The following is a 27,870-nucleotide window of genomic DNA, read 5'->3' on the forward strand; positions in this document are numbered from 1 at the left end:
CATATAATAGAAATAGTTTATAATCTACATGCTTTTTCTTCCTGTTAAGATGATGTGTAATTTACCTGATAAATCACCCAGAGGTATCTGCCTTCTCTTATTCTATTTGCTGTGTATTGAATTACTTACTTCCTGTGTGGAATTGAATACACTAAAAGCCTGTCACTAACAGGTTTACTGTTATGCTCTCCCTTAATGAAATTACAGTCTCCTTTTAAAAAAATTGATCCAGTAGACTTTTCAAAGCATTTTTTATGCTATTTTATTGTATCAACAACAAAATTGCCTCATTTTGTTGTAGTTCATGTTCTGTCTTGTAAACTGAAGCTATGGCTTACTCTGTGTTTGGTTTCTAGGTGCACTTTTTCAGCAGCGTTCAGCATGCACAGTTGCTGCAGAGTCTTTTTGGGTTGTTCAGAATTGCTGAAAATGCCCCATCAATTCTGAATGAGCAATATAAGGTGTAAAATACTGGTTTGGATATTCTGTTGCATAGGCCAGGGTTAGGTGTCCTTTTGTGAGTCATATTTAAATTCTCATACCAGCAGAAATAGTTCACTGCACTGATGTATGTAGTTAATGGTAGTACCTGCTGTAGGTGGCACCAGGCACCTGCACTGATAACAGCAGTTATTGCCTGTTTTGTGGAAGGCACATAACATTCAGCACAGCTGAATCCTGCCAGTTTTTCTTCCTGCACCAAAAAAAAAAAATCTTAGAAGAATGTGTCCTTGACTGTGGCATGTGAATGTTGTTGTATTTTCTCATGCCTTTGGAAAAGCAGCAGTGACTTGCAGAGATTTCACATCCCATTAGGACTGGTTCCCAGGGCTGAATCTCAAGGTATTATCCAACCTGAACTTGGAACCTGGTGCTGCAGAGGGTCTAGCTGAGAAGGAAATTGTTTGACTGTCACAAATCTTCTGGCAGAAATTTCTCTGGGCTTTCAGTTCATTCAATTTTTGCCAAATATATTACCCATTAGTATTACACATTTCATTACACTGTCATGGATAACTTACAGTTAGTTTTATGTATTAAAATAAGTGAATAAATTGTGGCTAATCATATCTTTTCTTGATCTTATTATAGTCTAGGAAAATAAGAACGTCTGTGACAAGATCAGAATATATGATCATAAGTCACAATTCCCAGACTGTTTCTAAATGTATTTTGGGTCTCAAATATCCATCAGCTTGAAATCTCACTAAATTTAGAAAGCATTTGTGGTGTTGAAATACATCTCTTTGGTGTCTTTGAAAAGAATACAACTGTTGAGCTAAGGGATAGTCTACAAATATCTCCCAGAAATGTCAGTTAATTAATCACAGGGTCACAGAAAGGGTGAGGTTGGAAGGGACCACAGTGGGTCATCTCTTCAACCTCCCTGCTCATCCCAGAGCACATTGCATAGGACTGCATCCAAACAGTGCTTGACTATCTTCAGTGAAGGATTTCTTCTTCCAAAGCAAGAGAAATAGAAAGGGCTTGCATGTTCAAATTGGACAGATAAGAAGAAAAACAGACATTAAAATAAGAAATTTTTGTCTGATCTGAAAAATTGAGGGGAAAACTTGTTTTCAGACACAGTAATTACATCTATTTGTAGTAACTAAATGGTTGAAAGCTGATGGGATATTCAGATTAATGGCCCTTCACAAAACTGTGGGTAAACTCTGCTGGCATGAACTGTCTTAGTTTGACTGAAGCCAATGACTTCTTCAGCTGAAAATCTGTCCTCTGGTGCATGCAAAAAAGAATTGGGGAGACATTTCTCATTCGCAAGAGAGATCTGCAAAGGCTTAAGTAGCTGTGGTGCCAAATATGAACACTAATTCAGTATTAGTAAGTATTGGAATTAGGCAAGACTGCATGTCAGTCCCTGGTCTCCCAGACAAGCTTCAAGGAGATGGAGAAGACAGTACATAAATCAGTTTTGAAGGCTTGCCACAGAGCATGTCTCAACTGTTATATTTGGTATCAGTCCAAAGAACCTTAAGGATACAAATTTCATCTGACTGCATTCGTGAAACCTGGCTGAAGCAGGATGCTGGGGCTTTACAGGCCTAAATGTCACTGCTAGTACCACTGCTAGGCCATTAAAACAATCAAAAAGCTTTTCTGCATGAAGGCTGGATAAAGCCTCTAAAGGGCCTTGTGCTTTCAGAGGTCTCCTGAAATGTTGCAGGCTCTGTGAAGAGGGCCTGCAGCCACACAAAATCACAATGTTGGTGCAATGATTGCCAAACATGGGAACAGCCCAGCTTGAGAAGGTTCACCAACCTTCAGTATCAGCCATGAGACAAAGCAGAACAGTACAATTCCCCACTCCAGCCCTGTCCTCCTGAGCCTTACTGTTTGAAGCCATGATCCAGACAAGGTATGAGCTAACTGTTACAGCCACAGTAAGTCCAGCCACTCCCATGCACTGGAAATAAGACCCATCAAGGAAGAATAATTAGTCTTAACTGAATTAATCTTTGCTTATGCTCATCTTTAGTTCAGATCAGAGAAAAGTCTAGAGTTCCCAGGGATGCTTCTAGGTGAAAACAAAAGAGAGTCAGAAATCTTGGAGGGAACTTTCATTACTGTCAAGCAGAACTAGACAATTTCTCTAATTTTGCAGCCTTCTAGTAGTTGCTTAGGGTGCTCATTTTTAAAAGAAGGGAAAGACACCAAAATCACTTTGTCTTTTGAAATGTCGGTGGCGTAGTTGGTTCCGATAGATTTCAAACTATTCAGTAGGTTACCCTTTCCTTGCACCCATACCTGTATAAATGAACCTTTCCCCTGGCTGTACTTCAAAGCAGGAAGCTTCAAAGATTTATCTTCATCTTCATTCCATATCTAGAGGGTATAACTCTTAACAGAGAAACATGTGCTTGGTCTCTGCTGAAATGTTTTTTATTTGCCATAGGGAACCTTCAATTCCTTCTTTTCTGAATGGTCCTGGAGCCTTTTAGTTTCACTAATGCTTCCCACCAAAAGCAATTAGGGATGACAGTGTGTGCCCTAGTTCTGATAATTTGCATTCTCTGGCAAGCTGTTTATGAGAACAAGATTGCCATCTGATTTATGATGACCTTATGATTTTTATTTTGAAGCAAAGACTGAAACAAAAGTCAGCCATGTAGTTGCTCCATCTGCTGACATACAAATTGTTTTATGAGGTACATTTCTCATTATCTTGCTTAAGTTCAGCTTTTAACATCTAAGAGCCTATTCTACAAATCAACAGACTTCTCAGTCCCAGATTTTGCCTGGATTTTAGCTACATTTGTTTCTGGCTGTGTTAGCCAGTAATGAGTGTCTTTCCTTTAAAACTCACCTGCAGGCTGGATGGCTGCTCTTTGGCTTTCTGTTCAGAAGTGGTGCTGATTTTTAAAGCTATGTGTTGTGTCCTGGCTAAAACACACTGAGATAGTGTTTCTCTTAGTTCCCTCCCGTTAAGCAGTTGGTTCTTCATTTACTCGTGGGTGTTCCCTTCATCTACACAGTTTCACTATTGTGTAACTTCTAGTGCCTGCAATCAGATGTAACATTGGTCAGCACTGGAAAGCACCAAGATAGATGGATTTTTCAACAAGGACTCCTCTTTATTTGGTTTCATGTAGGACTACTTGATATCTGGTCAGCCTCCAGTTTAGCTGTTATTTATAATGGACTGTCCTGTAAGCATCTTACTCTATCTCAGCTGAGCAGACCAGGGATTGTGAAACTTCATCTTTATTATCTATAAATCACATTTTCAGTTATTTATCTCCCCTTAGATGATATTGCTGGTTATACTATACTAGCTGGAATTAATTTTCTGATAATGGGAATTTGGCCTGCTTCTCTCTCTGTCAGGTCCTTTTCATATGCTGTACACCCAGAGCTTACCCACATGTGTATTTTTTGTCTTTGTATTAGAGCTGTCTATATAGCTGCACAGTTAGCAGTGAATTTCACCACTGCAAAAGTACAGACATTTAATATTCAAGAAAAGGACGATCCTGCAGCACTGAGAGCCTTCTTGTTGCAATGGGTCTGTGGCAATTCCCTGACTCATGTTGCTATGATCTGACTGGAATCTGCAATTTTACCCTTGAAAAAGGGAAGGGGAGCTTTGTTAGTGTCTGACCCATATACTCAGTCCAGACTCAATAATCCAGGGCTGGATGGTCTGCCTATGATCTTGGATTGATATTTATATGCTTAATGTTATGTTTAAATGCTTGCAGGGGACAGCCCAAATAACATTGTTTCAGAGGAACAGAATAAATCATGCAGAAGGGTGAACACAGAGAAAAATATAGGGAAACTGCACTCCTAGGGCCCAGGCACCCTCCTGGCTGACATTTTCTTCCTTCCCAGACTATTTGTGAGAATGTGATTTATTGCTCACATTTCCCCTGCTGTTGTTCTCGCCTTCTGCAGTGGCACTGGAATGAATGCTAACACTTTTCCAAACTTCTGACTTCATTAAATGCCCACAAAACTGGACTATACTCTATTAATTTCTGGCTTTTTCACTTTGTAATAAGTTTCTTCTGTTCATTTTTAACTATAGAAAATCTGAAATCTAACATTATGAGGATTTTGGTTTTAAGCAAACTGCTTTACAGGGTGGGGCTTTTCTGGCTTTGGTTGGTAGAGCAGGACGACTTTCAGCCTTAGTCACTCTGCTTTAACCACTACAGTCTCGCAAGCCTCGGGTTCCTGATGCAATCCTGATGCTTGGATGCTGATTTCTCACCAGCATGATCTTTTGTAATACTGTGGCTCAAGTAAAGCACAGTTTTATGTGTCTGGAAATGCATCAGTGTGTCAAGGTGAAGTCACTGAATGTGCCAGACAGGCATATTTTACACACAGATGAAATTCTGAAACTCTGCTTGTGTTGCTTAGCCACAGCTGTAGCTTCATCTGTTATTGAATACTCATAAATGGATTTGCTGCAGGAGACAACAGGCTTGCAGTTACTCCTCTGCTCTGTGCAGTTTACAAAAACTCTTTCCTCTGACCCCAAAGCAAGAGTAAAACAATATTTAATTGAGATTCCAGAGTTAAATAAGTGGCCAGGAGACCTCATAGAGACTGGGGCAGGAAATAAATGAATTGATGATCACATTTACTAGCCCAGTCCAACCTCTGGAAATCAAACTATTAAAAAAAAAAAAAAGCCTGCCACATAATCTGTGGTTTTTGCTTGTTTGGAATTCAATGTGATAAATAAATGCTTTTCCCCAGAGGTAATTTCTTTCAATGTGACTGACTTTATTGAGTTCAAATTTTCACAGTAAATAAGTCAAGGACTTAGCCCAGTCTGTGGGAACCAAATGAAAAGCAGCCTGCATTTCAGAGGGGCTGTAAGTTCCCACCAAGCAAAACACTTCCAGAAGTCCCTTTTAGCTAGATTCGTGAATACAGTGTCAGGCTGCCAAATTCAGTCCCTCTAGGATGTGGCTGTATTGCCAAAAGAAGCAACTTGATCTTATATCACATTTTCAAAGCCAACAGCTCAGTGCCCCCTACTGACTAAATATTCTCAGAGGCCAGCAAGGATCCCGTTCCAAGGCCCTCAGACCGACACTTTTCTGTTTCATTGCTGCCCTCTGTCTTCTGACAGTCCCTTTTAAAAACTTCTATTGAGATATTTTCAAAGTAAATACTGTTTTTATATTCAACAAAAGACATGAGCCTTTCTTAATTCATTCTATGAAATCTAATTGTGATTCATGTCTCTCTTTGTGTTGAAAATCTTTTAATCACTCAGATAGTCCTTGCAAGACAGGATGGTAAAATACTGTAGCACAGATAAAAAGCTCCTGGCTTAACACTAAAGAGTTAGAGATTAAATAAATGCCAGGGATTGCTGTTAAAAAGCTTCTGTTTCCTCAACAGGACCTCAGAATGGCTGTGGTGGTTACTTGTCAGCTTCAGCTTCTTCAGCTTCTACCTTTGGCCCTCCAGTCTCCAATGTGACCAGAAGATATGAGAAAAATCTGGACTGTGTATGGATCATAACTGCACCTGTGAACAAAAGGATCAAGCTCACCTTCTCTTCATTTGAGCTTGAAGCACAATCTGTTTGGATGTGCCGATATGATTATGTCAAAGTAAGACAGCTCAGTATGTTAACAAGAAAATAGCAGTGAGATACAATCCATTAACTTCTCCACAAGGCTAACTTTATTAATAGAAAATGATCCTAAGAAGAAATTAAATTCCTTAATATAATTAAATTTTTTCATTGGGTTAGATTACTACACCAGATGTCATTCTGCCTTTCTGGAAACCAGTAAGAGTTTTAACATTACACACACTTCTGTTCTTAGACTGCTCATTTAATGAGTATTTATTTCACAGAATAGAAACAAAATAAAACTCAAACACATGTAAAGTAAAACTTCAGAGTATCAGGTTGAAGTTGAGCAGAACCAATTAAAGAGAAATCAAGAATTAAAAACTGAGGGCAAGGCAGAGAAGAAGGGTGAATTATTTTTGATAACTTCTGGACAGGAGTTACATAGGCAGAGGGAAATTTTGCATATACATGCACAGTTGCTTGAAAGGACTAGAATTAATATAATTTTTCTTTTTTTTTAATCAAAAATCTTGGTGCTCAGTGCTCACCTGAAGAAGCTATTTTCTTGGAGATGAGCATACAAACCATCAGATTGCAGAATGCTGCTGAATAAACTCCACCAAGGAATGTTATAGATCCTGTTGAACATTGGAGATACTCAATGAAACAAGGATTTCATTCTACATTTGGATGAATAAAATCAATCTTCTCATTGAAAAGAACTTTGAGATTACATATAATAAAGAAATGAGAGTGCCAAATTAAAATGTAATCATTTTTTGATAGATTTGCTAAGACAGGACCAGAATGTTCCATAATGAGATTTACCCTGTCCAACAGAATTAGTTAATATGGCAGTGAATAATTATGGTAATCAAGAGCATCCTGTTAAAGCAAAAGAGAACACACTGCACTTTCAAGTAAACCAAATTGTAATGTAAAGCGGGCTCAGAGAATTTTATTTCTCTTTATTTGTTTGTTGTGCCTAAACTATTAGCAGCTTATATATTTTGCTTCTTTCAGCTTTATGATGGAGATAATGAAAATGCCAATTTAGTAGGCACATTCTGTGGATCTGCAGTGCCAGCTCCTTTTCTTTCTACTCGTAATTTCCTGACCGTGAAATTTGTCACAGACAGATATGTGGAAAGAAGGGGTTTCAATGCCACCTATACCGCAGTAGATCGTAAGTATACAAATATATGTATGCATATATATAGATATATATTTATAACTCTTTTATGGACATTCATATTTAAATACTATCTCAAAATTTGTTCTAGACATAAGTTTCAGGAAGGAGCAAAGACAGTCAGTAGCACAGCATCTTTACGCAAGCTAAAAATAGCTTGACCTCAGTACAATTCTCTTTGGTCTTAGCTGGTTGGGAGGAGGCTGTCAGTCTGAGAGTACAAAACAGAAATGCCCACAGATTGTTAACAAATAGGAAACAAACATTTATTTGAGTTTGATGACATATATTGACTCCACTAGCACGTATTTGCTTTTTGTTTTCCTTATAGAAACTCAGAGGCAAATACAAAAGTATACCGTCCAAAACTCAACTCCATTTGAGTTTTGCTCAAAAAATAGTTTTACCCAGTTTTCACTCCATGATGCATTTGTTACTGTTTTACACAGGCCTGTGTGGAGGAATCTATAATGCAACTTCTACATCTGTGACTGCAACATCTCCTAACTTTCCAAATGAATATCCACCCTTTACTCTCTGCTCTTGGGTCATTGACGCCCCTCCGCAAGAGCAAGTCAGGGTGGTGGTAGAGACCTTCCACCTCCATCCCAGCCAGGACTGCTCTCAGAACTACCTAGAGCTCCAGGATTCACCAACAGTAAGGAATTTACAGGGGATAGCATTCCCCATTCCCATTCAGCTCCCTTCACTCTTTGGAAAGAGAGAAGAAACTTACTATTTGGTAATATATCCATGGATGATCCTCTGTGAGGGCACATCCAAAACATTACTGACTGTGCCCCAAGTGACATGTGGTAACTGTGCACAGACCTCTCAGAAGCACTCTGTGCACACGTGGAGTTAGACCTGGGCAAGTGTTACTCAGTTTTTCACAGTTGAACCCAGTATCAGTGCTGCCAAACCTGATAAACAGGAAAAACTGTCCCACAGCAAGTTTTCATTGTGCTTCCTCCCATCCAAGAATCATAATAAAAATGAATACTCATGCCAGGAACTGTTAAAAACACCAGAAAAAAAACCCCAATATTTATGTCCCTCATATTCTAAACCTTCTTTCATCATTTCTCATTTTGGCATGAGAATAGCTCTTATATTCTATTTGTTCCTAATAATAATTCAGCATGAAATGTTGAGATATTATTAAGTGATTTCCAGGAGAAGTTTAAAATGCAGTTTCATAATTGGTATAGAAAGTGTTGAGAGATTTATTTACCTTATGTTCAGTACGTACAAAACTGAATTATATCATTAAGTAACTTGTGATGTATTAAATTCCAGCAGAGCCAAGGGTCAGTCCATAGATTCTGTGGCACTGAAACTTTTCCAGTCCCTGAGTTTTATTCTTATGATCGCACTGCCATTGTGACTTTCAAGTCAGATGAATATATGATTAACAATGGATTCAGATTTTCCTATCAAGCTACAGGTAAGCTTGAAGAAATGTCACAAAAAAATCTATCTACTATTCTCTTTGTTTATTTGATACACTGAAATGCAATACAGAGATCTGAAATCCTTACATGTTTCTGGTTTTCTGTCTCAAGGTTGCAGCAGAGAGTATAATCAGTCATTTGGTTACCTGAAGAGCCCTGGCTGGCCTGGTCTTCACCCCAATAATATGGATTGTTCTATCATTCTTCGAGCTCCCCCAAATCACACAATATCGCTCTTTTTCCACGCTTTCAGTTTGGAAGACAGCATCCGCTGTTCACATGATTTCCTAGAGGTATCATGCAAGTATACATATTTTGTAAGCCTATGTAAAAATCTGCTAAATTCAAAGGATATTAGTATGTTTGGATCAAGTTTGGATCAAGTCTGAGTTGAACTGACTGAATTAGGGACTAATTATTGCCAGAGTTTTATGGTGAAACAATACACTCTAGTAAATCCAAACCCAGTGAATAAATAGTTTCATTATCTTATCCTTACCTAGCTCTTGTTGAGGTTACCCAGTTTAACAGTGTCATCTGGAATAGTTTGTGTTTGATACTAACATCCATGAATGAACAGAAAGCCATAAATCTGAGTGGTTTTGTTACAGCAGTAGATTCCATCAGCTTCAAATTTTTCTCAAGAAAGATTTTCTTCCTAAAAAAGCAATTTAAAAAAACCCCAAAAAACAACAAAACAGAAATTAACAAGCTCTAGTGACAAGTGTAAGACACTTGTAGAAGTACTTTGTGTCAGTGAAAACTGTATCTTCCTCCTACACAATCCTCATTCTTGCAGGTTTCCCTGTTCTCTGGTCAGATGACAAAAATCAGATGTCTGTGGCAGAATCATTATTTAGCTCTATTTTCATATCCTCTTTACTGTCTCAAGAAATGGATCTAAGCACCAGCATTATTGGAGTGTAGGAAAAAAAATCAGATTAAATCTGAGCTATGTAATATGATCTGTGTTTTACTGTGACTAGGGAAAAGAGCAGTCTGCAGGGTAAAGAATTAATCTTTTCATCTGGAATATTAATATTTCCTATGAAAAGCAAAACATAGGCTTGAATTGCATAAGAACATCTTAGCTACTAGTCAAGCAATTTTTTCAGTCAGGAGATATTCACACTATAACATTTAGCTGCCTGTTTCTGATGATACTTGTTCTGTGCAATTACTTATAAAACTCAGACCAGTTAATGGCCTCTTTTTCCTTCTACACAAGAATATGTGGTAGGAAATATAGCAGTATTAAAGTTACAGCTATAGTAAGCATGCAAGTTGCTACCTAGTTTGTGCTGTGTTTGTATCCGTGAATAATTGTGCTGGTGTGTAAGTGCATAGGAATGTAATGTTGACAGTATTTTTTGTAAATTTTTTGTGTTCCGTGAAGGTCAGAAATGGGAGTGATGTGCAATCACCACTACTTGGCAGGCTCTGTGGAAACACTGTGCCCAGTCCCATCTTCCCCCAAAACCATGTTGTCTACCTTCGTTTCAAGAGCGATTTTTCAGTGGCTCATGATGGATATGAAATTACTTGGACTTCATCATCAAGTGGTAAGGCTGTAACTACAAAATAATTCTACATAGAAGGAAAATGCAGCAATGTGGAATTAATCTCCTTACGGATCCTTCCTCATCACCACTTTATAACTTCTCTAGAACTCACAGTCCACCCTATTCAGTCACCAGAGAGAGGCAGTTGCTCCTCAAGGCCATTGGGGCAAGATTTATTTTATGAGATGGAAGCAATTCCCTCTCCTAATGTTGACTTTAGAAACCTCAGATGATGTCGTCCACTTAAGATAAAGATCTCCTTCTTTCAGTGAGAGGCTGGAAAATATCAAGAACATCTGCCTTGGGATCCACAGAGTGGTGGTGCTGGTGGTGACTCAGCTTGCTCTACTAGTCCACTTGTGATATCCCTGAAGAGCTAGGCACGGCTAAGCCTGAAGGGGACAGGAAGCTGCCCCAAGAAAATAAACTACCTGTAATGCTGTGTAGTGACTATATCATGGACACATTCATGAATGGCTTATGAAATGGCAGTGAACAACTAGGTAATGACACTGAGTTACTAGAGGTAGGAAAGCTTGTGGCCAGATGAGAAGTACTGCAGAATAACCATACAGTACTGAGTGACCCAGTGATGGAAAGGCAGAGAAAGCTCAGTGTAGGAAAGTGTCAATAAAGAATGTGGTAAAAAAAAAAGGACAATCCTAACTTTACTTACAGAAATACGGGCATTGAGTTGACTTTTAGTAGTCAACAACAAGATCTTACAGGTAAAGACAGTTTCATGAAAACAAAAGTTTACTAAGAGTCAAATAGACTGGCATAATGATGGAAATTGTTGGGAAAGGAAGAGAAAAGAAATAGACAGCCACTGTATAAATCCATAGTTTACACACAAATTGAATGATGTGCACAGTTTTGGTCTCTTCCTCTTATAAAAATCAGGATTAACAAAGGGCTCAGCATTAAAAGTGGCTTCTGTTTGAGGTATGCTGACACTTTTAAATCTGGTTAAGAAACTACAGAATTCTATAAAATTGAGTGATATTGGATGATAAAGAGTGATCCACTGTTCTTTGACTTTTCCCATAGCAGTCATCATATAAAGCCAGGAGCTCATAGGTCCATAACAAACTAGACAAACCAGTTCTTGATACAGTATGCAGTTAAACTGTGGAGTCCCTTCCCACAGCATGCTACAAATTTACATGGATTCAAGGGCTACCCACACAAGTTCATCTGATAAACATCACTAAGGGGAAAGGTGCCATGTCTGGGAACTGTAAACTGAAACTTCTTGGAGACTGTGAGGGTAATCTGGATCATGGCCTGCACATTCTTCCTCTATAAACTTGCATTTTTTGTAGGTCATCTACTTCTGCCCACTGTTGAAGACTGAATTTTGGTATAAATGGACTTTGATTTACTTAATATGCATAATTCCTCTGAGTTGTTCTCTATATTTTTCTATCCCATGGGGTTCACTACTTTTCAGCCAAAGAACAGTCACAGCAAATTCACCTCCAGTTGAGTAGCTGGGAACTGAACTGACTAAGGCACAGACTGAAAACTTCAGTTCCTGTTTCAAAGTATTTGGGGGGTGGGGTGGTGTTGGTTTTAATATTCAGTGATGGTCTAATGCCCGTTGCATATTCTTAGGCTGCTAAAGCTAGAGCCTCAGTTTTATCTCTTATTAGTGTTCCTAGCCACGTTAGCTGTCCCAGCTCACAGTCTCTCTGGTTTTCAGCACTGATACTGTACTAATGTAGCACATCATGTATTGCCTTGTGAAACGAAGCCTTCCAGGCCAATTAACAGCATCTCCTTCCAGGATGCGGCGGGACATTGTACGGCACCAGTGGCTCCTTTGCCAGCCCCAGGTACCCGGGGACTTACCCCAACAACACTGACTGCGAGTGGGCCATCACCGCGCCCCAGGGAAGAATTGTCACCGTGAACTTTGATTTCATCAGCATCGATGACCCAGGGGACTGCAGCAGCAACTACCTGATCCTCTATGATGGCCCAGACGCCAGCCATGCCCCCGCTGGGCCCTACTGCGGAACGGTGCGTACTGCCTCCCTCCGTGACCGCAGGAGTGGTTACAAGGAGCTTTTACTGTTCCATTTACAAGACCATTTCCCTCATTCTGACGTGAATTCCAAACAGATGAGTGGAAGTGAAGGCAAAAGCCAACACCAACTATGAACGAATCCACAGCTGAATCCTCCTACTTACACGAGGCCTTCAGCCCCTTCTACCACTCATAGACACCTGATGACTCCTAGCTAACCTAACAAACATAGCCCTTCCTCCAACAACAAACCTCATAGCAGAACTAACTATTGTAATCGCACTTTTCAACTGATCCGCCTTCTCAATTATCCTAACAGGAGCCACAATCCTACTTACCGCCTCATACGCCCTATACATGCTCATAATGACACAACGAGGCACTCTCCCATCCCATATTACATCAGTCCAAAACTCCTCCACACGAGAACATCTTCTCATAGCCCTACATATAATCCCCATAAATGCTCCTAATCCTCAAACATGAACCAATCTCCGGTATCCCCATATGCAAGTATAGTTTCAACCAAAACATTAGACCACGACTCTAAAAATAGAAGTTAAACCCTTCTTACCTGCCGAGGAGAGGTAAAACCAGCGAGAACCTGTGTGGTGCCTTAGAAACCTTCCAACTCAGACCGTACAGTGACATCTAGTGGGAGGCATCAAACAAGTTTGCTCCATACTTCATTGTATTTGTGTTCTAAATATTTGCAATATCCTGAGGGAGAAATGCAGCAACAGTAACTAAAACAGTTACTGAGATCAGTCAATCCATGATCCAATTTGTGCCTCAGTTCTAACTCTCTGACTGTCTCATCAAGGATCTTGATGTTCTGTAAGGCTTTTAATTTTTCTTGTCTTTCATTTTAGGATTCAAACATCGCTCCATTTACTGCTACATCCCATCAAGTCTATGTAAAATTTCATGCTGAATATGTGACTCTGCCATCAGGATTCCAGTTAAGCTGGACAAGCTAAAACATTGCTTTTGAGAAATATATTACCATTCATTGCTACACTGAAAAGACTTTAGATGATAAAGGAGGTTTGAAGTCCAGTGATGACAATTGCAACTGAAGTAAGGCCTTTTAAAAGTTACTGTAAATGTAGCTGTTATGAACTTGGAATACTGTCAAAAAAACCATTGATCTGCCATTGTGCTGAAAATAAACTATTACCTACCCAAGTGGGAAAAGGAGGTTTTGCTAGATGTTTTTATATTCTTCTACATAATTTCAAAATTGTACAATTAATGCTATAAAAATTTAATTACACATGAAGTTGATGAGAGGATGTAACATATGAAGCTGTCTTTAGTTTGTTCCCTAGAGTTATATGGTTTTGCCCCAAGCATTTCTGAAAACATCAGCTTAAATTTTATTCAAATTACCTAAAATCAGAAATTGCTAAAAAATGGTCCCTGTCCTATAACCACTAACATAGATAACTGCGCTGAAGAACTTTCAGTAATAGTGTGCATTGGGTATAAGAACCCAGCTGAAATCAGTACTTGACCATTCACTGAAGTTTAACACAGCTAGGAGATGACATGGTTCTAAATGTTAAGCAAATTAAGAAGTTATTTCAGGATCAGAGCCCTATGTTCAATATATACAGAAAACTGTGGTTATACTTATTGAGTTATATTTTCAAGCTTCAAAGTCTATTTTACAACTGAATATAAAAAACTTCTGAGGCTTTCAGTAACCATGTCACCCTTCTAGTCAATCTTTAGGCAACTTCCTGGACATTTATGAAACAGCTATAACTTCAGAATAGGGCAGACATAAAAATATCAATTGACCTTTGACTCAATTAGTTTTTCCCTACCCCAGGCTAACACACATCATACATAAAAGATTTGTTGACAGGGTGGACAGAGGACACTGATTCCCACCATGAAGCATTTTTTGTCACAATCCAGAACAAATGACCAATTAATTTCCTGAATGTCAGCTGTGATGGACAGGCAAGAGAAATTTGCACTGCAGAAAAGGAACAGGGGCCTTATCAGAACTCTCATTTCACAACTATTACAAAGAGTCACTTACAGTGAAAGCAATTCTTTAATGTGATTATTGAAGCAATTAATTATGAAAAGAGATTAAAGTGTAAGTGGCAGTTTTAACAAAATCTAGGAACTCTTTGAAGATTGCCCAGTGAATGCCAAAAAGGCATCATTCCACAAACATACAAAACTTTATAACAGCTGAGCAGATATTCTGGTTAAGATAAAATGTAGAAAAAACAAAGCAGACAAAAGGGACAAGCTATAAAATATGACACAAATCCTTGGGTGACAACTTAGAGAAATAGAAACCTGTGAAGCCCCACTGGCCAACAGAATTAGATGTAAGCCAGCATTTTATAACTGTCCAAGGACTAAGAAAAACTGAGTCTATGTACAGGTGATACTCCTGCTAACATGCCTAACTCTAACATGGAAAAATCAGATATATCTGTATTTGGATGAAATTGTGAGGCAGCTGTTTCCTACTGAGCTGCCAGCAAAACAGAAAGTTCCTCTAATAAGGAAAGACATAAAAGACATATAATCAAATATGCTCAGATTAGTAGTCCAGAAAACTTTTGCTGAGTCTAGTCAAACTGATGCTGTACTTGCCGCCAAAGGATGATGCAATCTTTGTCCACAGTGTTTATTAAAACTCCCTACATAGGATAGCAAGCAGTAAAGAAACATCTGAAATGTCTGAAGATAAAGTCACAAAATAAGTTCTATAGACAATGATGTGTAAGAAACTCCAAGTACAATCAAACATGGATTGAGTGGTTTGCCTGCAGAGTGAAGGAGGACTGCATTTCTTCCCTGTGGAACGCTGCATCACAGGCTTCATGAATGTTGATTGTGGCTCTGACCTTCCTATGAACCACCATGGATTTGGTGCAGCTGGTGCACCCCACTTGCACTTGGCAGAGAATCTCCTCAAGATCTGGATGCTGTCACTTGCTGTGAGGTGGCTGGACATGGAAACATCAGATTCTAGGCAAGAATCAGCATGCAAGAATGTTGTCATTTTCTGCACTTCAGCAGCCCAGAGCGCAGCTCAGCTGGAAGCCACACATGAAAGGGAAGGACACATCCCTCCAAACAGCTCCGTGCCACTGCAGGCAGTGTTCTGTGGTGTGTTCATTGCTCTCTAAGAGTGGATCAGCCCTGTAAGAAATGAGTTCTCAGGTTAAACACTGGCCTTTTTGCAGGTGTGACAGAGCATAAACTGACAAACAGAAACCTGTATGTGGTTTTAATGAATGAAGGTCATTAGTGGCTTTTGGAGGCTGGAGTCAGCACCACGTCACACAGTTTAAGGACACCAAGGTGCCCGAGGACACAGCAGACACTGAGGCTGGTCTCCTGCTGACCTAGGGACAGGTACAGAGATGTGCTCCGGTGGCCTGACATGTGCCTGGGGCCACTCTGGTAACAAAACCTTTGCCCTTAAGATCTTGAGGGGAACTCCAGCTAAAAAGGTGAGTTTGCTGAAATCTATACTTCAGAAAGGCTGCTTTCACTAAGAGAAAAAACATGTTTCACTTTAAAGCAATTAAATGCTTTTGGACATTTTTTATATGATCAATACTTGCTGTTGGCAAGATCTGTCACATCATAAAATTTTATAAAATCATTGAAATTCTGCAGAAAAAAAAAGAATAAAGAGCACTATGAATGAGAGGAAGAGAATTTTTTTAAAGTTTTTTTTTTAATCTAACAATAACTAATGCTTGGTGAATCTTTAAATGTTGTAAATACTCAATACTTATGCATAATTTTATTTAAAAATGAGCTAAATGCATGAGGCTATTTAGAGGGAAAACAAAAAAAAAAAGCCCAGCAGAGAATTTGTGCTCATGAAGACTGTTGAATGAAGCTGCTGGTACAAGGTTGAATTGATCCAGCCCAACTGACTCTCGCCAAAAATAGTCAAAGTCTAAAATTAAATTATCAAACTCATTCTTTAAAAAAACAAAGGAACAAAGAAACCCACTGCTGTCCTCTAACATATTATATGAGGAACCACAACAAAAATACCAACTGCAGAAGTAAAGTGGAGGTCCTTAGAGGAGAGAGCTGATGCTAAGCCATGTTTCTGTCTTGGAAGGTAAGGAGCAATTTGAAACACTTGCTTTAAAATGAATGCACAGCAAACACAAAAATTATTTCCAGATTATCTATTTGGTTCTGAACCAAATAGATAATCTGGAAATAATTATTCCATGAAACTTCTATGTGCTTTTTGCAGTGTACAATTCAAAAGACAAAATCTGTACTTAATAAGAAATATAGCTTCATCTTACAACACTGCCATGAAAACCTTTGCTTTTATGTCTGTGCACATTGCTATTTTATAATGTCATTGTGAATGCTGCACGTCTGTATTGTAATAACTGTAATAACATGACTGCAACCTCCCTCTGTCAATGACAAAGCAGATAATGAAAGGGCAGGTTTTCACTTTCTAGAGCCTGCATATTTTTATTTTCCATGTAAAGCTTCTTCTGCATGTTACTACAGATGTTTATTCTTATACAAAAGTAATTTTATGAGGCAGTTATATATGAATGGTAAACCCTCCAAAGACTAGGATTTGAAGAATAAGCACTAAAATGTCCATAACAATGTTTTTAATTGCCCTTCCCACGTGGCAGGACTGTTCTTTATAAATGAGAAATAATACCACTGTGAGATATTCTTACAATTATAGTTGCTTAAGTAAAGGAGACAGAAGATATAGAGCCAAAATCCTAGAAGTAATGGCGCTGGTCAATTTAAAAGAATAGCTAATTTTAGTTAAATTTACTAAGCAATTTTGACTGAAAAACAGTTTTCAATTGGTTCATTAAGCAAAGGAGGAGGTGTCTCAATTTCCCATAATAACACAGGCTATGAGTCCTAGGCACCAGAATTAACATATTTGGTGTAATTATTTTTTGTCAACTGCTGAACTGAAACTGCAGAATTATTCTGCAGTCCTAATTAAAACGAAATGCAATAAAAAGTCATGGGATTGGCCATATTGTTCCAAATAGAAAGCAACTGGATTAGTAAGAAATAAGTGTTTAAAATATTTATTAAATGATAATAAAAATAGAGGCCAAATTCTAGGAGTTTTTTTTTGATACAACAATGGGAAAAATAAATACTGCATGCCAGTTATCACACTTAGTGAGTGTAATGTTGATGGATGAATTGGTAGTAGCAGTGCCCAGCACTACACAACTGGTTTTGCAGAAGTGTTGCTGTTGCATCCTTTTGATGACACGCTATCCTTGCATTAATGTTGCTCATTATCATAGCTTTTCTTGGAGGGGGAAAACAGGGATAAAAATAGAATAGTAATGTAAAACGTCATTTCCTTGGTTAGTAGAAGTACCTAAGACAGAAAAAAGGGAAGCTCATTCCCTTACTGACCCCCAGCACAATGAGAGGAACCAGCAGGAGGCAGGTCCAGCCATCACTGCCTGGGCACAGCAGCCTGGGAGCACCACTGCGAGGGCAACTTCTGCCCCCTCTGACCACCACAGGGGAAACTGCAGCTCTGCCACACAGCCATGGCCATGCATCTACTCACAGTCAGCTGCTTTAGCCTGCAGGCCTAAGGACAGAAGGCATTTGCTAGCCTCTGCAATGAATTCAGGCATCTGCTCTACAACCATTTAAGTCAAGTGATGGATTTAGAACAGATCTGACAGATAGCAAAGATATTTCATAGTTGTTTCATTAGCGAAAAATCAGTAGCTGGAAGGTACAGCAAGACCTAAATTGGAAAAGTCTCTACTGTGAGCTCAAGCACTGAATGTGTGGGGAGGGCTCTACTGGCCAGACCCCAGGAACGGGCTGGCCAGCCTCTAGCAGGGGGTATAGAGGGAACTAAGTATTTCTGGGGCCAAAGGGGTTTTGGAATGACTGCACCTACTGGGAAGAGGAGGCGGGCATAAGAGAGGGGTGAATGGGTGACTGCAGTGACACAGACCCTCTGCAGGAAATGGCTCATGACTGCAGAAGGGACAATCTGAAAAATCAGTTCTCATGCTTCTGTATCTTCCTTCCCACTCCTTCTGCGACAATTATGTGCTCAATGAGGCATTGAGAAACTTTAAAAGGAAGACTTGACAGCAAATCCCCTTTGCCAAATCCAATGCCAATATCCCTGACTGGGGCATGGATTTATGCTCAGACAAAAGTTTGCTCAAGCAGGACCAAAAGAAGGTCACATAGAAGCTGTGCATGATAGATGAACTCTTTACACAGAACAGGATAATGAAATTAGATAAATGGCAAAAAACCCCCACAATCCTGATGAAAGGGAGTACTGACAATATGTTTATTAAGTGGGAAGTAATTAAATACTTCTATGGTAGGAGTAGAATGTGGGTGTCTAGGCTACATGCAATGTTTTGATCACTGCATAAATGAGGCAGAGAGAAGCCAGGTAAGCTTTGCATTAGCCATGAAGACTGTTTTGTAAATGTCTTGTTAGAGTCAATGTGGTGTTAGTTGGAATAAGGGAGCAGGACCACACTTACAGACAATTAATCTGCCTGAGCCTTTGTTACTAAATGACACCTGCAATCATTTGCCATGAAATAGGAACAGCAGACATGTTAGCACTTAGGTCTTTGGGACAACTGATTGGTGGCAGTTAGGGCATTTCCTTAGACAGGAAAGGGATCCAGATTCATGGTTCTGCAGACAAAATAAGAACTGTGCATCATCGTCCTGTACATCTAAGTGACAGCGGGTTCTGCTGAGAAATCCAGCTAAAAGGAAGATACTCTTCCAGTAGTACCTTGTAAGGAAGACCTGAAAACAGACAGCAACTTCAGGAAGCGCTCAAAGTAGGAAACTCCAATTAGGAATAAACATGCTACAATTCTGCAGTCCAGTATGAAATCCTTACATTCCTAAAAAAGGGAAAGTTGAAGTTGCACCTCCAGGAAGTTTTTTATTTGCTGGCTTAGGCAAATCCTCATCATCTTGGTTTCTGTGGATACCATTTTTAGGCTACTAAATAACACCATGAAGTACATATGCAAAATTCAAAGCTGCGCTTCTCAGTGGGTAGCCTGGCCTTAGGTAACTTAATAGATTTAGTCACTAATTGCTCTGAGCTTCCATATCTGTTGAATGGCAGTATGCAGGAGCACCTTAACCCCTATGAAAGAGGTTACATGCATAACTACATTCTGGGCAGTAAGGTGTAACTCCAATGCCAAGGCGTGTCGAGATCAGTTACAAGTGCTTAGAACGCGGACCTAGCCTTGTGACTGGTTTTGCTGTTAGAGCCGACTGGAAAACCCAAGAAGGCACTTGAAGAAATGGAAACCGCTGGTTAAACACACCGGGGTCTTTTTTGGTGTGGGTTATTTTGGTGATAACGTGTTTTGTCCCCGGCAGCCTTTCCAAAGCCCGGAGCGCTCCGGCAGCCCCGGCCCGGTCCGACTCCTGAGGGCCGCTCGGGGGCCGCTGGCGCCCCCGCCGGTCAGTGCGGGCGGGGCTGCGCTGCGCCTGCGCGCGGGGGCGAGGGGGCGGCGCGCTGGGATCCGCCGGGGCCCGCCCGCCGTCCCGCCGTGGGATCCGCCCGCCGCTTCCCATCGTGTCCCGCTGCTTGCCGCCGTGTCCCGCCGTAGCCGCGCGCGGTGAGTGCCCTCGGGCGGGGCAGGGCCGGGCCGAGCCGAGCCTGTCCGTCCGCCCGCCCATGGCGGGAGTGCGGCCGGCATCCCGGGCAGTGCTCCGCTGGCACGGGCGGGCGTGGCGGACGGGGCGGGACGGGACTGGTTCCTCAGGGGGCGCTGGGCAGGGGGGGTTCTCTGCCCTCGGGCGCTCGGGGCCGGGGCCGTCCCGGCGCTGTCCCGGCTGGGGGAAATGCGTGTCCCCTCGGCGGGTTTCCCCCGCCGCCCGGCTCACGGTGTCCGTTTCTGCCCCGCCTAGACCATGTCCAAGTCCCTGAAGAAGATCGTGGAGGAGAGCAGGGAGAAGAACCAGCCCGAGGTGGACATGTGCGACCGCGGCATCTCCAGCATGCTGGACGTGCCCGGCCTGTGTAGGTACCGGCGGCGGGCGGGCGCAGCGCGGAAACTTCCTTATTTGTCCCGGGCGAGTGGGGCCGGCCCTGGGCGTGGGGGGTCCGGGACACCCCGGCCCGGCCCGGGCGCCGAGTCCGGGACTGTGCGGTGCGGGGGTGCCTTTGGTGGCCTTTGGGCGCGGGGGCTTGGGGAGCGATCCGGGGCTGAGCGAAGCGCCCCGCTGCAGGCTGCCGGAGCCGTGCGGGTGTGTGTGTGTGTGTGCCAGGGGGCTCAGCGTTCCCTGACGCACTGCTGGCATTCTGGCTCTTGGCTGATGGGGAGACTTTCCTTCTTCTCCGTCCTGCTACTGAAACAAAAACAGCAGCCGAGCAGCATCTCCACTGGGCTTTGAAAGGGACAGGGTGACATCAGCCTGCAACTACGGGCGACTGGCCTCTGAAGGAGAGAGCAGTAATATTGTATCACAGACACAGCAGCATCGTGCTTTGGATATTACACGGTTGCACATGCTTGCTGAACCATGGTAGGATGCTGCTGTCGGTATGGTGCATTTGCTGTAGTTAAATTCACAGTAAATACAGCCTCCCAATAGCAACATGCTGTTATGGCTCTGGAGAACACATAAAGAACAAGAACAAGTTGGGTATCTTTGCCTTGTTAAGGTGCACATGATGTTATGACGTAGCCAATACTCAGGGAGTTAAAGTTGTGACCATCTGTAGTGTGCCACAGGCTGAAATTTTTCTGAATGCATTATCCAATGAAGGGGAAAAAGCAAAATCTCAACCAACCAATGTACTTAAAACTCTTGACTGTATCCTGGTTTAGCTCTTTACTGTGTTTTTTAAACTTGAAAGCAGCCAGGAGCAGATATACATAACTCTTCTCACAAGATAGATATGAGCTCAGGGAAGGGTATGGCTCACTACCAACTCACTGTTGTCTGCAGAGTTGGGAGCACATCAAGGTGTCTTCAATCATTTCAGTAAAGGATGAAGTCTTAAGTACAGTTTTGCAGAACTAGGTTCTGTACTTAAGTCTTCATTCTCTATTACTGTTTTCCTGCTTCTGGGTGGTGCATGGGACTTTGGGAAGATGGTGTTCTAAGGACTGTATGTGTGAACTCACATTAAATAGAATTCACAGGTATTCACATTAAATAGAAAGTTTCACTGCATTTCTATAGGATGAGCAGTTATTTGAGACAAAGTGGTGTTCAGCTCACATTAACTACAGATATCAATTTTGAGAACTAAGATCTGTGAGGTATATGGAGCAGCAATAGAGTACTGTTGCTTTTGTTAAGTAGACTTGGTGCCTGCTATCAACACTAGACACATAATTAACTAACTAGCTTTGATCTTTCAAGCATGGAAAAAGGATAATGTTGAAGCACATTGATGATCCTAAAAAAAAAACTTTTCTTGCACAAAGACTCTTTGGAGTTTGTTGTTCAGGCAGGGCCAGGGATCAGGGTCGGGCACTGTGCTCCCCAGATGGTCCCTGATACCAGGTTGCTAATTAAGCATCTGAAGTGTCTTTGGCAGGGAGCTCCCTCCATGAAGTATAGACTTGTGGTAGCCTAGTTAGAGTGCATCAGAGGAGTCTCTGTGCAGATACTCTGTGTGCATCTTGTGTGACTTGATCTAGCATGGGGATCTGGGGCCTTCTTCAGTGTGAGATGAAAGTTAAGGAAGGGGGAAATGATGACTGATTTCTGTTACATTAATTGCTTTTTCAGTTATTATGTTCACAGACAGAACACATAAGTTGTTTTGAGTTTGGGGTTTTTTTTACCATGGAGGTATTTACCTTTTGCAGAAGGAGCACCTTTCACCAAATACGTCCGAATTTTTCATAAGGGGTTGAGGAAGTGTTAAACTTGTTTTCAAAACCCTGTCACCTGACCCCAAATGGTTGGTCTTCTCTAATGTAGATTGGATATGTTTTCTCTGGCTAAGCTCTCTGTAAACTAAAGGAAACTGAGCTCGTAGCTTTGCTTCTCTGTGTGTTGCATACCTTTCCAGGGCAGTGTTAAAGTGTGCATTTTCAGCTATTTTAATTTTTTCCTTCCATGAAGTAAAGATCTCTGTTAAAAGCAATCATCACTATTCGTGCCCAATAATTCTTCTTGCACAGCATTTCATCTTTAAGGAGGGCCACTAGTAGATGTTGAGAGTTAAGGTAAGTTCAGATAATGATTGGAGGGAACATTTGTGGCTGTTTGGGTTTTGTATGTTGGAAGGTGTGCCTGAGTTACTGTATTTGGTAGCCCCTGATCAGCATTTTGTCTTCTGTAATTATTTACTGGTTGTGAATGCCCCTACCAGAGGTGCCAAGTACCCCTTAGAGATAAACTGCTCCCTCTAGTCCTAAGTCTTCAAGGAAAGGACCAAGCCTTGTCTCGCTGCACGTTTGAGTACTTGCTGCAGAGTGGCTAATGAGCTTGTATTTAATCTTTCTTAACTTAATTCACATAGGGTTAATAGAGGCACAAGGATTTGGAAGCAGTGTACCATGGAGCATCTGTTCAGTGTGCCAGTCCTTTTCCTTAGTTGTAGCCTTGTTCTTGTCTTGTGTGTTTAGAAAAAAACCAAAAAACCAAAAAGAGAAAAAACTGGTGTTACATGGGGGCAAGGAAGAGCAAAGGGAAATATATACCCTGTCTCAGATACAATTCTCTTCTGGCTTCTCTTTTCAGTATAGTGAATGGCTTCCTGCAGTACAGGGCAGTCACTCATACTTTCTTTTACATTGTCTTCCACCCTCTGCAATAGGTGTGGGAGAGACAAAGCAGACAAAATTTGTTTCTGTCAAATACCAGTGTCTCTTTCCAATTAAGGATGAAATACTTCTATCTGGAAGGAGTTTGGCAAGCTAGCTTAGACCTGTAAGCTTGGCAACCTTTACATCTCTTCCCACTTTCGTGTTTAGCAAAGAAGGAGTATGGTTACCATCTTATATACAGCGTGGTGTTCAGATTCACAAAAAAAGGTTAAGTAGCCCCTGAAGCACTTGTAACTCAGGAGCTCATTAATGTCATTAGAAGTAGAGTTCTATTTCTGGCATATTCCTCAAATCCAGGCACTTCCATGTTTTCTCCTGATGACTTAAAATACAAACTAGAATTGTGTTACATACCTTCAGAGCATCCAAATTTTGATGCTTTCAGAACTGTAATATGAGAACCCTTTTTCAGACACGTTCTGTAGAAGAGATTTCATTTGAGACAAAAAAATACCCCTTGATCTAAGTGTTCTGTGCTTTAGCTTGTCATGCAAATACCATGTGACACAGTTTTAAGTGTTAAAGACTTTTTTTATTATTCCAGCATATGATAAAACAACAGTTACACCATTTGTGTGCACATCTCTACTACAGTTGTGCATTCTCCATACATAAATAGTGTAAAAAATGTCTTGTCCCACGGAAGTGTCTTATTGTGTTGGTTTGGGTTTTTTGCCTTCATATTGTGAAGTAAATATTCATATTTGTTTGTAAAGCATCCACTATGGATAGGTAGTGGTAGAGAGCATTAATAGACATCCTGTAGGCTGAGCAAGCAGGTTCAGCCAACTCCAGCGAGAAGGGAGTAATGTTCCCTTTCCCCTAGCCTAGCAAAGGATAGGGCATTTATTGAAGGACTTTGAACAGCCATCAACACCATGGAATTGTTCTTAGAGTATGGACCAGTGTCATTTATATATCTCTTAAGCAGTTGATATGGAGGAGGAGGTACGAGTAAAGGAATTATTTTGCCCAAATAACTTGCGACATCTGCTCTCTTGTCAGGGAAGGAATATTGGATGCAATCCTATTTATGTGTTAATTTGTTCTCATTATCATTCCATCTGTAAGCTATTCATATTTTGCATAAAGTACATAGTTGTGTGACTAGAATTCTTTATCAGAAAGTTGGTGTTGATAAAATTGTTCATTCCTAAAATAATGAAAGCACAGAAGATGGAGAGGCAGGCTACTTGTAACAATACTGTCATGCTCATCCTGCTTTAACTTCCTCCAGTGGGACAGGCAGTGTCTTATCTTGGCTCAGCAAAGTCACTGGGGTCTTCCTGTTTTGTGGGTGTGGGTTTTTTTTCCTAGTTTATTTTACTTTGCTTTGGTTGTTTTGTCAGGTTGGTTGGTTGGGGGGTTTTTTGTGTGGTTTTTGTTTTGGCTTTTTTTAATTTGCTGATGGGCAGGGCTTTTATTTGTTTTATATTTTCCTTAATAATTAGGTTGAGTATTGTCATCCAGATATTTTATGTGAAGCTAGCTTGCAGTGCAGGGCAGCAGTATATGAAGAGATTTGATAATAGTGCCAAAATGGAAGAACCTAAATATTCTTCCCTTGATTCACTCTTTTTTGAAGTAATAGTGGGACTGGGACCATAGTGAGAATTTGTGATTACTGTGCAAGTAAATTGCTCTGGCAGTAAGTATTATAGAATATAGGTATTATTCTGTGTGAATATCTGGTGCATTCATGAAACCACAGTAACTTATTGCCTGTATGCTAATGACTATAGTGTTACAAGGTAGTGTCCAGAAGCTCCTGCAGTGGCGTAATGGAGAGGTTAGAGCAATTTCCAGTGGGAATCTCAGTGCCCTTCCATTCTCAGGAGACTGGTACACAGGCTGAGTCATCTGACCTGTTGTATGTTGTGCTTACCTGGACTGTGTACATCCAAATCAAAGCTGCCCCACCAGCCCCTCTTTAGCCTTCTAGATGTTACTTGGGGATGTTTATCAGTTAAGACAGATGTCTTCCTTGCCAGACTTGATAGTTTAGTTGTCCTACAGAATGATTTTATGTATAGGTTGAGTCAGCTGTTCCCACAACACAGTCCTTTTCACAGGAGTAGGCATGTGGCAGTGGAAGAAAAACATTTTATCTCCGGGGCTGGTTGTTTGACCCAGGTCTGTTTATTCTAAGTGAGCAAATTTCTCTCTGTGTGAGGAGTGAGCAAGTACCGCTCTCTTATCTTTGTTCCCTTTCTTAAAATGCTTCTAAACTTGCCTCTGAACTGGTAGTAGCTTTGGACCTTTCAAGACTGAAGAATCTCTTTGTCTTGATGTGTCTAAAATGCTGCTGGAAGTAGTCCAGAGTACAGACACCTAAACCTTTGCTCTTTTCAAAATAGTATTGGAGTGTAGCCTTTCTTGTTCCTTTGGGGATTGTCAACCTGCCATTGCTGGTCAAAGATGCCGTGGGACTTTTTGTCATGCATCAGGATTGACTGAGATTGTGGAGTTTCAGACAAAGCGTCTAGGCTTCAGTCGAATTTGGACAGTAAAATACAGATGCAAATGTCTTTTGCCTAGGGATTTTCGCCTTGAAATTTTTAACATGGACTTTGTTCTGTTCTGTATAGATGTGAGAGAAGAAACCTTTTTGAAAATAGTATCAGTTGAAGAACACCGTGATGGGACAAAAAAGGAGAGGGAGTAGTGAGAATGATGCTTCTAACCTTGTGTTGCTAAAGGCTAGTGGTGCACATGGCTTGATGGGTAGTCAAAGGCTTACCTTTAAATATGCACTTATTATGGCATTTAAATTCATCAGGAGTTCAATGTTCAGACCAAAATCTGCAGCCCCAAAGCTTCATTGCCCTTTGGTTAGGATCCATGCTTCCTTTGTACAGACATGATGACATTGTTTAATTTCTGTGCTTTAAAAGCAAAGTGAAGTGGAAGCAGCTTTGTACAGTACCAAAACCAATTATTTTTTCCCCTTTTTTTAAAAAAAAAAACAAATTTTTTTTGTTGATGCTGTTGAGTCTAGGTAAAGCCTCAGAGCTCCAGAATGACTTGTTTCTGAAGTAAAATGCAGGGAAGAAAAGGTTTTTTTCCTGGGATTAATGATGTCAGATTTTATCTGGCTGTAGTCGAAGTTCAGTTGCCTTGGAACTGATGACATCAGACTAGAGGACTTTTCATCTCAATGGTAGGGCTGCTCTTCTGGTGGTTGTGTTCTTATTAGTCAGGCTTGAATATCAAGGGCCCATGAAATGTTGACTTCTACTGATTGTCCCAGTTATTAAAATAGTTATACCAAGAGAAACAAATGTATAAAGCTTACTTAGGCATTTGTTCACAAGCTTGTGACTATCTCCAGAACCTTCTCTCATTTTGCTGTGTAAATTGCAATACTGTATTTATCTATATGGATAAGCATAGTGTTAAATGTAGTGTTAAATGGTTGCTTATGGTTCAGGTACCTATGTGCCCTTTTTTTTAAAGACAGAGCTCTTTGTGGAGGCTGCTGCTCTTGTCTGCCCTTTAATGATGATTTTCCTACAATACTCTTACAGACTTTCCATGGGCTTCTTTCCCTATCCTCTTGTTCTGCATAGTAAGGTGGTGCAGGCAGTACTTTGAGTGCTCAAATTTTGGGAGAAATTCAGGGTGGGTGCACTGTTTATTCTTTTCTCCTTCCTGCCTTTCCTTCCTTCACAATCTGCAATTGCACAGTGAACTGTGGTGATGCTTTTTTTTTTAAACACTGAACTGTCTGATCTGATGATGCCTTTGAGTGACTGCTTTCATTCTAACAGGTTGTATTTGCCTTTGTTAAGTCATGAGCTTTTTCAAGGATTAGCTGAAACAGGCTGCTGTATCAGTGAGTAAAACTCTCCATGTTGTGTCTGATGCAGCAACAGAAATGTGAAATAAAAGGGCAGAGGAGTAGATGGACTCACTGTTTACTCTTGAGCTTCTCTTGTTTGTTTGTGACAATGCATGTGAATCAAGTGACTGGAGTGGAAAGAATAGCTTTCTTTTTTTTTCTTTTTTTTTATCAGCTGAAATAGATACAAGCTCTCAGTTGCCATGTCCATAAACTAACTTCTTTCTCTCTTCATTTGCAGTTACGCTGTCTCACATCACACAGCTGGTTCTGAGTCACAACAAGCTTACAAGTAAGTATTTTCCTGGGTTTGGACTTCACTGCAGGCAGTTGAGTAACATTGAAAAGCTGACGCTGCTAGTTTGATACAGAGTGCAGTGACTCTATTAGGTGATGCTTCTTGGTTAGTACTTCATTAAAAGTAAACAGATTGAGGATGTGACTTAGCAGCCATTTTCAACATGCCTTTCCAACTTCAGTACAGACCTGCAATGTACAGAAAGATCTGTAGTTCTCAGATCACCAGTTCAGCCAGAAATCCATTTCCTACCATGGCTCTGAATTCCTTATGTTAAGGTGAGGACTTTTGACATTTTTAACTGTCTCAGAAACACCAGAGTTTGCCTTTCAGTGAATTGATAATGAATTTGACTGAAGCAAAGCAAATTACAACTCCATTATGTATATAATCAAACTTATATGAGCAAGGCCAACTGAATGTAAGCATCAGGCATGGAAAAAAAAGCTTCTTTCTGTCCAAAAAATGGTTGTCTCTTGGTCATACTGCTCACAGTATCTTCAGGTTGTGGATCCTGCTTCCCTCAGTAAAGAAGTTCCTAAGTGAGGTGTTTGTGAATAGCATGTCAAGAACACATGAGTATAAGACT

At 40.7% G+C, this 27,870-nt stretch overlaps 2 protein-coding genes across 2 annotated transcripts in view; both read left to right on the top strand.

The window, feature by feature from the left end:
- Positions 1 to 13,490, top strand: part of CUBN (cubilin) — a 142,328-nt gene extending 128,838 nt beyond the window's left edge. Inside the window, exons 60-67 of the mRNA XM_030971133.1 lie at positions 5,887 to 6,101; positions 7,094 to 7,256; positions 7,712 to 7,920; positions 8,562 to 8,709; positions 8,828 to 9,009; positions 10,113 to 10,278; positions 12,068 to 12,303; positions 13,183 to 13,490. Coding sequence (XP_030826993.1) covers positions 5,887 to 6,101; positions 7,094 to 7,256; positions 7,712 to 7,920; positions 8,562 to 8,709; positions 8,828 to 9,009; positions 10,113 to 10,278; positions 12,068 to 12,303; positions 13,183 to 13,290 — 1,427 coding nt within the window. The 3' untranslated portion in view covers positions 13,291 to 13,490. The remainder of the gene's footprint in view (positions 1 to 5,886; positions 6,102 to 7,093; positions 7,257 to 7,711; positions 7,921 to 8,561; positions 8,710 to 8,827; positions 9,010 to 10,112; positions 10,279 to 12,067; positions 12,304 to 13,182) is intronic.
- Positions 13,491 to 19,842: 6,352 nt separating this feature from the next.
- The window catches only part of RSU1 (Ras suppressor protein 1), a 101,585-nt gene continuing 93,557 nt past the window's right edge, over positions 19,843 to 27,870 (top strand). The window contains exons 1-3 of the mRNA XM_030967082.1: positions 19,843 to 19,968; positions 20,261 to 20,372; positions 27,225 to 27,275. Of these exons, the coding sequence (XP_030822942.1) occupies positions 20,264 to 20,372; positions 27,225 to 27,275 (160 nt within the window). The 5' untranslated portion in view covers positions 19,843 to 19,968; positions 20,261 to 20,263. The remainder of the gene's footprint in view (positions 19,969 to 20,260; positions 20,373 to 27,224; positions 27,276 to 27,870) is intronic.

This window comes from Camarhynchus parvulus, chromosome 2 (assembly GCF_901933205.1).
Source record: "Camarhynchus parvulus chromosome 2, STF_HiC, whole genome shotgun sequence".
NCBI lineage: Eukaryota > Metazoa > Chordata > Aves > Passeriformes > Thraupidae > Camarhynchus > Camarhynchus parvulus.